This window comes from Cariama cristata, unplaced genomic scaffold (genome assembly GCF_000690535.1).
Source record: "Cariama cristata isolate BGI_N322 unplaced genomic scaffold, ASM69053v1 scaffold15632, whole genome shotgun sequence".
Lineage (NCBI taxonomy): Eukaryota > Metazoa > Chordata > Aves > Cariamiformes > Cariamidae > Cariama > Cariama cristata.
This window is the reverse complement of record NW_009602267.1, coordinates 3,965-15,278: the sequence shown is the minus strand read 5'-3', so window position 1 is coordinate 15,278 and position 11,314 is coordinate 3,965. Positions and strand designations below refer to the sequence as shown.

General features: G+C 54.8%; 1 protein-coding gene across 4 annotated transcripts in view; it reads right to left on the bottom strand.

Moving 5' to 3' along the window:
• The window catches only part of LOC104157385 (2-oxoglutarate dehydrogenase, mitochondrial), a 19,115-nt gene that overhangs the window by 5,407 nt on the left and 2,394 nt on the right, over window positions 1–11,314 (bottom strand). For 2 of the 4 annotated variants that reach the window (XM_009694697.1, XM_009694696.1), the window contains exons 2-10: window positions 8,421–8,465; window positions 5,911–6,026; window positions 4,581–4,735; window positions 3,984–4,130; window positions 3,408–3,498; window positions 2,248–2,427; window positions 1,003–1,131; window positions 364–543; window positions 1–7 (exon numbers count right to left, since the gene is read on the bottom strand). The exon at window positions 1–7 is cut by the window's left edge and continues 158 nt beyond it. In XM_009694697.1, the coding sequence (XP_009692999.1) occupies window positions 1–7; window positions 364–543; window positions 1,003–1,131; window positions 2,248–2,427; window positions 3,408–3,498; window positions 3,984–4,130; window positions 4,581–4,702 (856 nt within the window). In that variant the 5' untranslated portion in view covers window positions 4,703–4,735; window positions 5,911–6,026; window positions 8,421–8,465. The remainder of the gene's footprint in view (window positions 8–363; window positions 544–1,002; window positions 1,132–2,247; window positions 2,428–3,407; window positions 3,499–3,983; window positions 4,131–4,580; window positions 4,736–5,910; window positions 6,027–8,420; window positions 8,466–11,314) is intronic. The other 2 variants (XM_009694698.1, XM_009694695.1) reach the window with 1 other exon arrangement.

Sequence of the window (11,314 nt, the reverse complement as noted above, 5' to 3'; positions counted from 1 at the left end):
AAAGAGCCTTTGAAAGCAGCTGCTTGCAACCCACGGCTCCTAAAGCAGCCGGAGGTACCTGGATCTCTGTGGCCCTGAAACAGCCCAGGAGGGACCCAAGTGTGTCCTCCCCAATGCCAGAGGGGAGGGCAGGCTCCAGAGACAGTGTCGCCTCTCGAAGTGCTATTACAGCCTCGTTGCCTTGCTTTGCTTTACACCACCTCCTCCCTCCCCTCACATCAAAAGGGACAGACAAGCCCTGAAGAAAAAAGACAAGCCCTGAAGAGAAACCTCAACTTTCAGAAGATACACCCGGAGAAGTATCGGTGCGTACTCACGGCAGAGCCGCAGCTTTAGGATAAAGCCTTATGTCATGTTTCTTACCAAATCCACCACCACGTCCTTATGGAAAGTGCTTCGCCACTCTGCTGCCACATTGCACACGTAGACGACGGCCTCTGGATCATCTGCGTTGACGTGGAAAATGGGAGCGTTCACCACACGGGCAACATCGGTTGGGTATGGGGAGGAGCGGGCCATCCGAGGGTCTGTTGTGAAGCCGATCTGTAGCAAGTGAGAGGGAACAGGACCAGCATGATGGTAAGGATTTGGAAAGAAGCACACACAGCTTCGAGCGCAGCTCGTCGCTCAGCTGTAGCACAACCTGTCCCCCTCCTGCACCCCGGGCACCACAGCCTGTCCCAGTCCCTGTGCCTGGGCCGTCATCCCGCTGCACCCCTGGGGATAGGCTGATCCCAGCTGGTCTCTGGTTTACGCGGGGGCAGAACAGAGCAGCGCTGCGTGATCTCACACACTAAGCATCAAGTTGCACCATCCCTGTGCGAGGCTGGACTCAAAAGCTGCTACTGTTGAGCAGCTGGGTATAAAATACCCGCTGCTGACCCTAGGATTATGGCTCATGCCAGGAACGCTGGCTGTGAAACAGCTACTACCTGCTGCCAGCCACCATCCAGACCCGAGTCTGCGAGGAACCCTCATGGACACAGGGGATGTGCTACTCACCTGGTTGTTCACCACGACATGGACAGTGCCATGGGTGGTGTAGGAGGGCAGGTCGCTCAAGTGGAATGTCTCGTACACGATGCCCTGCCCAGCGAAAGCGGCATCTCCGTGCAGCAGGAGGGACATCACCTGGGAGATGTGAAGCCATGGCAGTCAGCAGGGGCTCTGCAGGGACGGCAGGCAGGGGCAGCCACCAGGAAAGGGCTCAAGTCTTATCCCTGTCAGCCTTTGGTGTCCCAGAAAGGACACGGACCGGCCCATCGACACATCCGATGCTTTCTCAGGGGATCAGAGTGGGGCCAGCCATGGCTGGCGCAACTGCTGGGGAGAAGGCTGCGGCCACCAGTTCTCCCCCTGAGCAAGGGTGGCACACTCAGGGCACCTCGATCGGGTAGCAGGATGGCACACAGCGCACACTGGCTGGGAGGCAAGTCCCATTCCCAAACGTGCACATCTCAAAGCAAAGCCTTTTTCTAACTGGGGAGGACAAGAAAAATGCCCCTTTCCCCCACGCTTTCACCCCAGAAAACTTCTGGGCAGGAGCTGGGCCGGGAGCTCACTTCGACTTCGGTGACATTATTTTGCTATCGTACTGAGGGGCTGGCTGAGGATGCTGCCCGTCAGACGAGGATAGAGCTTGCCTATTTATATCCAGCCCTTGGGGTGCAGGAGGAAGGGAAGCGCTTTCGATCTCACCCTTCCGCTTCTGGGTGTTGGAGACAGGTCTGCAACGAATCAGACCACAAATAAACCCACCTCGCAGCCCGTTCCCCACCTGCTCTCCCACCTAGGTGTGGAGAGCCGCCTCCTGCTGCCGGCTCCAGCTTTCCCAACCCCAGGAATGGTTATCCCTGGTCACGTTGAGATCCTTCAGCTTGAGGTTCCTACTGCTGAGCCCCCTGAGCTGTGATGTTCGGGTTGGCTTTCAGGAGCACTCCTCATTTCCCTGCTTTCCAACCACGGGTTTGGGCATCTGCTGCTCCCCACAGCCCAGCTGAGCCGGTTGTTCAGGGAGAGAGGAAGCGGCAATGGCAGCCTGGGGTGGGTGAGCCCCTACCAAAGTTATCCCCAAAGACAGTGGGGAAGGATGTACGAGCACAGTCAGAGCGATAGCAGGGTGACAACAGGGGAAGGGGCACAGCAAACAAAACCAAGCTGGATTTCTTCACTTTCCCACCAGCCTGCCTCCCACCAAACCCCATCCAGCCTGGGCCACTTCACTGTGGGCATCTCAGCACCACTTACCTTCTTCCCTTCTGTGTCCCCACAGTAAAACTGCTCTGCTTTAGTCTTGCCTTGAACAACGGGATCAGCTGCCTCCAAGTGAGAAGGATTTGCCACCAAGGAAAGGGTGATGTTCCTGTCGGTGACGCGGTTAATCCGCCGGTGGTACATTCCCAGGTGGTACTTCACATCACCGGAGCCCTGAGGGAGGGGAGAGAAGAGTCACGCCCAAGAACATGAGTCACTTTTTTGGGGCACGGAAGGAGACCTGAGGCAGGGTGGCACTGACCCCAAGGGCTGGAAAAAGGGGGCATTTTCTGCAGGCGTTTGCAGAAAGCAGCAGGCACTCACTTTAGGAGCTCACCTGGCACCCAGCAAAGCAAAAGTAGCCTGTTCCAGGTGCCAAACCACCACCAAACCTCAGACACACATCAAGCCCGTCTAGGTAAGGTTGAAGGTGCAGGGGAAGAAGGAATTGCGGTGGGGTTGGGGAAGACACTGGAAAACAGGTAACATTCACCCAAGCTCTGCCCGCACTGCGGCAGTACAGCTGTCCCTGGCACCGCTCACAACATGCTGCAGTTCCCACTTGGAGTACCTCAGTGCCTCAGGCTGCTGCTTTCTCACCTCGAAACCCCACCTGAAGGGCACAGCAGGATAAAGCCAGCCTAGCCCAGCTTTCCAAAAGCCAAATCATCCCGGCTTATGATGCCGGAAGCTTTGGAGCACGAGCGCGTTGCAGCGACAGAGCCTGTGGCACAAGCGATTCGAGCCTCGGGGCTTTTGGAGCTGCTTGAGGGACCCACACGGGGATCAGGGGCTGCTGCAAGGGCACAAGCCAACCTCTGCTCCCGGCCACCTTCCCCTCACCTCGTCCTTCACCCCAAGGCTACTTTACGTCCATGGAGAGCTGCTGACCGCCCAGCCTGCGCTGGAGACACCGGCAGCGGCCAGGGCACACATCAGCTCCAGGACAGGCAAGGACAGACCAGCACTGGCACCAACGTGAAGGCTTCAGTCGCACGGGCGTGCGTGCCATCTGGAAATCCTTGCGACGCCAATGCCACTGGGTGACACCGCAAGTGGTGGCACAATCCAGCTCACTCTGCACAGCCACAGCCTCCAGGGACCGCACAGGGACAGGCGAGAGCAACCCGCTATGGGCAGAGGAGGAGACTCACCTCATCAGCAGCCTCCAGCTTTGAGTCGAACTGGCAGAAGATCTGCTCCAGCTCCTTCCTGATTACGTTGGCAAGAACATTCAGGCGTCCCCTGCAAAAGCAAGACCGTTGTTGGCAACCAGCAGTGCCAGCCTGGCATCAAGTGCCGACGGTGACCCGCCATCCCCTCTGTCACGCAGAGGCGGTGCAACGACCCCACGCCTCCTGCGACGGCTGTAGGGTCACCCGGGAAGGGGGCTCCTGAGAAGGAGACTGCAGACCCCTCAGCACAGAGATGGACAGGCTGCCGCCGCATTCCAACAGCTGCCCCAGAGCAGGCAGGCTGAATCCTGCTCTGGGATTCCAGCTCTGCTGCTCGAGCCACCATCCCTCTCCAGGTGAATTTACAAACAAGCTGAAGCTGAAAACATTGTGATGAGCGGAGAGCAGTCAAGGCCTGAGCTCTCCAGCTAAGGTTCACCACCAGCCAAGACCAGTTAGGTGATGGCAGAAACCAGTGTGCCCTCCAGTACCGAACCCCAGCAGCATCCCCCTCCTCCGCGCGCCAAGCACTGCCATGGAGAGAGGCAGGGTTACCTGTGGGGCATCCCCATGATAACATAATCCACTCCCTTCTCACTCGACTTATCAATAATGGTCTTTAAGGCTGGGATCAGCACTTCACAGCCCTCCAGACCGAAACGCTTCTCTGAAGACCATTTCCGATGGAGGAACTCCTCAAACCTGGAAAGCGAAGGGAGAAGGGGATCACTGCCAGGTCCACAGCTGAGGGCAGAAACTGGAAAAAGGCTGGGGACCGCACCAAGGGAGGCACAGCACCAAGTGATGCTTAAACAGGCATCGTGCAGCAGCCCAACAGCCTTCCCAGTCACCTCGGTCTCCTCCCGCAGAGCCTGGCTGGCTGCTCCCTGACTCCGACACCGTGCTGGCACTTAAACCTCATTTTTAGACCTTTTCTTTCAGGATCATCCACGGGTTTGGGGTCTTTGCCAGCACCTGAGCCTGCCAGCCTGGTAACTCACTGGTGTCACCCTGCTGATTAAGCTGACTGCGACAGATGACGTCAAGATGTGACTCAGGTGGTGACTGTCTTGCTCCGGCTGGCAGCAAATCACCCCAAGCAGCAAGGGAAGATAAGGAGAAGGTGAAGACCCCCCCCTCGCCCCAGGGTACCTGGTAGAGCGGACCAGCCTGGCCAGCAGCGTGCGTTTCTCTTCGTTGGTGAACTGCATGACGCCCGGGGTCTCAAACTTCTGCCGGATCCACTGGCACTGCTCCAGATCGTTGATAAACATGAACTCCACACCGATGTGCTGGCAGTACGCCGTCTGTCCCGATGGGAGAAGGGCCATGAGACAACAGCCAGGGCTTTAGCACCTCCTTACCCCCCACAAAGACAGCCACGTGCAGCATCATTTTGGGGCACAGGGCCAGGACTCTTTCACTCCCCTCTTTAACCTCCCAGCAAGACAAAGCCCTCCTGCACCAGTGGAGACACAAAACCTCCTGCCTGGCAGCCGCCCTGCCAAGCGCTGCCCGAGATGGCAGCCTGGGGGGAACTTGTGAGCGGTGTCCAGCAGCCAGCACCGCACCGGCCCCATTTTGGGAGCCTGGTTTGAGCTGTCTTCCTGGGAAAGGGGATGCCGCAGGGGATGTCTAGGATGCTGCAGGGCAGCTCAGACCCTGCACATGACCCCACATCAAAACATTTAATTCCCTTTCTCCAAGAGGCCCAGGATCAGACCCTCAAGTCCTTTACATTCACCTCGGAGGTGAGATTTTTCCCTCTTGGTGACACCAGCTGTGATCAGGTCCACAACCCCACTTCGTAGGGCAGGGAGAGAATCAGCAAAACAACCTTCCCCAACCAATAAGGAACCCATTCTTGCAGCTTATCTAAGATGATGACGCAGCTTTGCTTCTCCCAAGGTCAACCTGTCTCGGCAGAGACCATCTAGACAAGCTTGTAGCTTGCCTGGGAGCTGTCTGCACTCTCAGACCACGCAGAGCAGGGTATGAAATTTGGCAGGAAAGGGGAACCACCTGCAAGAGCTGGAAGCTCCAGCACCGAGACCCTCCAAGGGGCCACCACACAGGGCAACACAGCACTGCTGCAGTGCACAGAGCAGGGTATCGCCTGCCTTCAGCCTGCTCCCGTGCTCTCCCGGCACCGTTTTCTGCTTTACTCTGGAAACCATAGCTGGAGAGGTTTCCAAAAATGCAATATTTAGTTGCCTGGGGTTTGCTCCACCTTGAGTAGACCCAACGTTGCCGCAATGCGGCGTGAAGCTGGAGGTGATCAGAGATGAGCAGGCAACACGGGGCAGCTGCTACGACTGGGTCAAGTGCCGAGGAGGAGCTCCCAACCTGAAAAGCTTAAAATCTGCAGGCTAGCCCAGGCTGTGGACAGCAGCAGGGCGCCCAGGACTTTCAAAAAAGCAACTGCTCTGCCCCTGCACCAGGCTACAAACAGGTCTTGCATAGCCCTCCCTACCCTCCTCACCTCCAGCCGACGGATGATTTCCCGGAGTGGAAGAGCCGATTCATTTCCACCGATGAAAGTGGTTGTGGGCAAGTGGAAGACCTTGTCGAGGTCAGATTCATCCAGCCCGTAAAAGCCTGCAGGGTTTTTCATGGGTGGGACAAGCGAAAGCAAGAGAGAGAAGGAAGGAAGGGGGACAGGGGGACACCATCACGCAGGGACCGGGTGTGTTTGGGAGAGGTGGGGAAGGGACAAAAAAAAAAAAGCAGCATAAAACCAAAAATAAGCATGAAGGAGGTTTATATGGATAAAAACCAAGCCGTAATTAAACAAAAAGACATTAGCCACAGAACAACAAGGTTATTATGAAAGGTAACACAGGAAACGAAACACAAAGCAATATATATACGCATGTAAATTGGCAATTAAAATCCAGGATGAGAGTCGGGAAGTTTGTAGCCCCAAGAATGCAAAAAAAATACACCACAAATTATGACAGGAGAAAAGAAAGAGAGGAGTTGAGGAGACACCGAGCACAATGGAGGTGTCACCACATGGGAATTACAAAGGAAGAGTCAATGTGGAGAAGGAAACGGTTAAAACAGACAAACCCCAAAGAGGGAGAGAAAGAGAAGCAACAGAGAGAAAACAGCATCAGGGCTCTGCGACGGACTCTCCTGAATAGCTCAGCCCGGGAGCAGGGCAGCCAGCTGGCCCCTCAGGGGTTTTGCTGCCCAAATACCCCTTCGCCCCAATTAACAGCCTTTTAATTAGGGCTTTAGCCTAGCTCTGCTCAGCAATACCCCTCCTTTTTGGTGCTGGCACCTCGTAGTTCGTAGGTGGCTCCTACTTACAGCACAGAGGCTGCGGGGAGAGCTGGGCTGTGCCTGGAGAAGGTGCTAGGCAGGGCTCAGAGCTGAGTGTCGGGCTGTAGAGCTGCAGACGAGCCCCGCTGTTTTTTTTCAGTCCCTGCCGGGGCCCACAGCAGCTCCACAGTACCCCAAAGCCATCGGAGGTGCCTCAGCCCCCGCTGAAGCTCACGGTTGCCTTTGGGGAAACTGAGGCACAGAGGAGGAAAGACAATGAACTTGCTGAACTGATGCAGCAATGCAGAAGCAGAGTCAGCAAGGGGACAGGGGAATCCCAAGACCCTTTTGAAGCAGGAGCTTGGCTGGAAGGAGGGGTGGACGAGCAGAGCTGCCTGCTGCCAGTCCAGAGCCCCACCACCTCTCTCAGGCTCCTGTTCATCCCTCCCAAACTCCTAACAGAGCCAGGTTTCAAGGCGTCCTGTAAGCCAGGGCAGGAGCCACAGAGGAGGCACAAGTTACCACTGCTCCTCCCAGCTCCCTCCAAACCATCCAGATGCCCCAGCTGGGGTCTCTTTTAGGGAGGGTAAGGGGGATGCCACCCCCTAAATGCTGCAGGGCAGCATAACCCACCTTTGTCTGGGCAAAGGGAGGCAAAAATTGGCCCCTCCAGAGCTGGCCCTCCTTGAACTTAATCTTAAAAGGGTCTATCCCTCGCTGTCTGGTCAGGAATGGAGGATGAGCTGGAGACAGGGCTGGCCATGGCTTGTTCCTGTGCAGCCTTGAGGACGGCACTCGCTGGAGGCTGGGAACACCCACAGCAAGCCCGGAGAGGGGTTTTTCCTGGTTGGCACTGCAGTTCATCCCCTCCTCTGCCCACATCACCCTCCTGGATGCTGCTAGTCCCAGGGGAAGGAATTAAAGCCAGACCCCGGTGAGCTCACCTCCAGAGCCGTGCGTGGGAGCTCTGAACCACAGGTGGCAGGAGCTGAGGGTTTTGCCCCGTGTCTCCAGGACTTTTCTGCAGTTCCTATCCAAACAGAAGTCCTGGAGAGAGGCAGCATTAGTACGGAGCACCCCAGATAAACCGGCTGGAGGTTTCAGGATAGCCTCAGTAATTTGCTGTGGCTCCCAGCCCTGTAGCACGGGGCTTCGGCTCGCTCTGCCATGCCAGTTTGAAGACTCGAGTACGCTTTGGGGGGGTATCACGTTTTACAAGGAGTTTTCAGGGCTCTAAGCATCTCTGCTTCTGCTTTGCTGCAGCCTGCCAGCTTTTTTGACAGCGCTCAGTATTTATAGGCAGCAATACCATCAGATAGGGAGGAAGGCTAGGGATAAGCTGCCAGGATTTCACCGCGACAAAACCAGGGCAGAGTCAGAAGACAGCTTGGATTTTTAGGAGACTCGAACCCATTGGGGAGATTGAGGCCTCATAAAAATTAGCGGTCACAACAAAACATGTACTCTAGCAAGCTAGGCATGCAAACACACAGTATGGAAAAGGCCAGTGAGGCTCTAAACTGGGGATCTCTACAGGCAAAGCATCACTTAACGGAGCGCCTACACAGAGACTTTTAGCAGGACAAATTAAAAATAAACATGTTACAAAACTCAAGAGTGGTGTGAGACAAGAGGGGTCCGCTTTACCGGCTTGGTTCATGCCCAGAATAACCTATTCAAAGAGAGTCCTGCACTCCAGAGGGTTAAGGCTCATTAATTGCATACCTCCTACTGTTAACACTCTCAGCCGCTCCTTGAACACTGCGAGATCTGGGGTGGGCAGGGAGTGGGGTGCAGAAAGGGAGAAGATAGAGAGACGCAGTCAAAGTTAGTAAAAAAAAAAAAAACAAAAAACCTGGAACTGTGAAAACTAGTCATGGAAAGCACAAGTAAAAAAAATACAGTATTTAAAATACAGTCAAAAACCATTAGAGGCAGAAGGGTTGGGATGGCGGATGACTATGTACTAGGCGGAAAAGATATCCCGGTGGAAAGTCTGGCGACAGGAGGGAGGAGCAGGAAGGGGAACAGGCAACATCAGACACTGGGGAGCAGTTGAGCTGCATGGTTTGAGATCTCCTCTCGCGTGCACACCTCCGACGGGAGAGGGAGACTGCCCGGCACAGCATCGTCACCTCCTACGACCAAAAGGCATCTTCCCATCAAGCTACTTCAAGGGGACAGCTATCCTCTGCAGAGCAGCGAGCTGCCTCCCACCAACATCTGCTCCCAGAGGGTTTTGCTCCGGTCATCACTACCCGGAGGATTTCAAGGTCACCTCCAAGGAGGAATCGCTGCTGCCTACATACAGGCAGGAGGGGGACTGGGATGTTAACAAGCAGGCCACTAACGAGGAAGACCAATGGTGAGGCAGGCATGCGGAATGCCATCATTTCTCAAGCATGCTCGGCACAGGCGGGAACGCCGGTATGCCATGCCGGATGCAGGCAGGGCTGCCGGGGCAGCGTGCGTCACCAGAGCTGCACCTCCTGGCTAGGTTAGGTAACCGAGTGCCTCAATCTCACCTGAGTTACAAGAAAGGCTTTGGAAACACTGCTCCTTTTGGTCAGCGGGGAAAAAAATCACACGTTTAGGTGAGACGTTCGGTTAGCAAGGTCTCAAACTGGGGAAAGGGGATGTGGCAGCACTCCCAGCCCATCTCCCCGTTGCGGGTTCGCCTGGCTCTTCCTGAGCTGGAGAATGATTTCCATCAGTTCCCCTGGGCAAGAGGCAGGAGCAGCTGCCTTCCACAGGGACGGACAGACAGACACACAACGCCTTCCACGCACCACCTGGATTTCAGCGTGCTAAGGTATTATTTCCTTGGACAGGTCACATCAAGTTCCTGCAGTCATCTTGTCCTTGTTTTACATCACTTACCATGCCAGATCAGCTGCAGTAGAAGACCAGGATGAGATTACTTTGTTTTTTAAATAGAAAAGACAAAAGAAAGAGGAATTTGGAGGCTCCAGCCCCACCACTCCTCAGATCAAGTACCCCCAGGCAGGCTTTCTCCCCCTTACATTTTCTCCAAAGCTTATACTGCTTAATCCAAAGACAGCTTCCAAACCAGACACAAACCAGTTGCTAAACAAAAGGCAATTGAGAGGAAAGATCAGCTTCTGAGATTAACCGTACAACTCCTTTGAATCACAGCACTGCCCGGCCACGGCAGAGCTCACAGCACAAAAGCTGACCTTTAAGGATTTCACTGCTCAGAAAGAGGAAACAAGATTGTTTCCAAGTTTCAAAACCACTCCTGTTAACTGCTCTGTCAAGTGTTAAGAAATACTCTTTCAAAGTGAAAAAGGCCAGCAGAAGCTGCTTAGAAGTCGGCTTTCTCTGCCACAAGCAGGCGACACCGCATCTCGGGCTTGGCTGGAGCTCTGCCCGCTGCTCTCATCCCCTCTTGCTGAGCATTGTTTGCAAGCTATGTCTGCCAAGTTGTATTTTAAAAGTGACCAGATGAGGTTTTCCAGGATAAGGATACCAGAGGAAAGTCTATTCAGTATAAATAATACAGCAAGATCATAAAGCCTCCTTTGATTAGACACAGCCATTTGAGTCTGGAGTCCTACCACAGGACACAACCCCAGCGTGAGCTAGCAGCTGATACCAGCAGAGCTTGTTCCCGGAACTTGTTATTTCCTAGGAATTCATGGATTCCTGGTAATTAAATCAACACCAGGAACCGCAATGACAGATATCTTAGTATGAAAGCCACAAATAAACAGAAATTAAACTTAAGGCCTGGCTCAGACACGGAGATCATGAGCTGAGATTCTCTTCCAGTGGATGCCTACGGACCAGTCACGCCGGTGTGCTTTCCACCGTGGAAAGCCGGCCTGGGCCACGCTGCTGGGCTCATGACCGCTCACCCTGGGGGAGCAGGCAAAATGGAGCTCCTACCGCTTTACCCAGAGTCTGTTACAGCTGTGATGATGCTGTCAGCCCGGCTCTGCAGTCAGGGCTCCAAGGGAGGACCTGCTCTGGGATCACTCTGGGCTCACAGGCTCTTTCTCTGAAGCAAGGATGCTACTGGAGCACACCTTGCTTCAGAGGAACCACACGGCCAAAGCAGAAGAAAAGCCCTCTGATCTGACTTTTCCCCATTGAAGCAGCCCCGTGAGTGCAATGCCCCAGTGAAAACCAGTAAGGAGCAGTCTCCTTCAAGGGTCCATACTGGGACCAATATGATTTAACATCTTCATCGATGGCATGGATAGCAGGATTGAGGGCACCCTCAGCCAGGTAGCAGGTGACACCAAGCAGTTGATATGCCGGAGGGAAGGGATGCCATCCAGAGAGACCTGGACAGGCTGGAGGAGTGGGCCTGTGTGAAGTTCATAAAGTTCAACAAAGCCAAATGCAAGGGTCGGGGCAATCCCCAGTCCCAGCACAGACTGAGGGATGGATGGATGGATGGAGAGCAGCCCTGCAGAGAAGGACTCGGAGATGCTGGTGGGTGACAAATAGGACATGAGCCAGCACTGTGCACTTGCAGCCCAGAAAGCCAACCGTACCCTGGGCTGCAGCAAAAGAAGCGTGGCCAGCAGGATGAGGGAGGTGATTCTACCCTTCTACTCCACTCTCCTGAGACCCCACTGGCAGTACTGCAT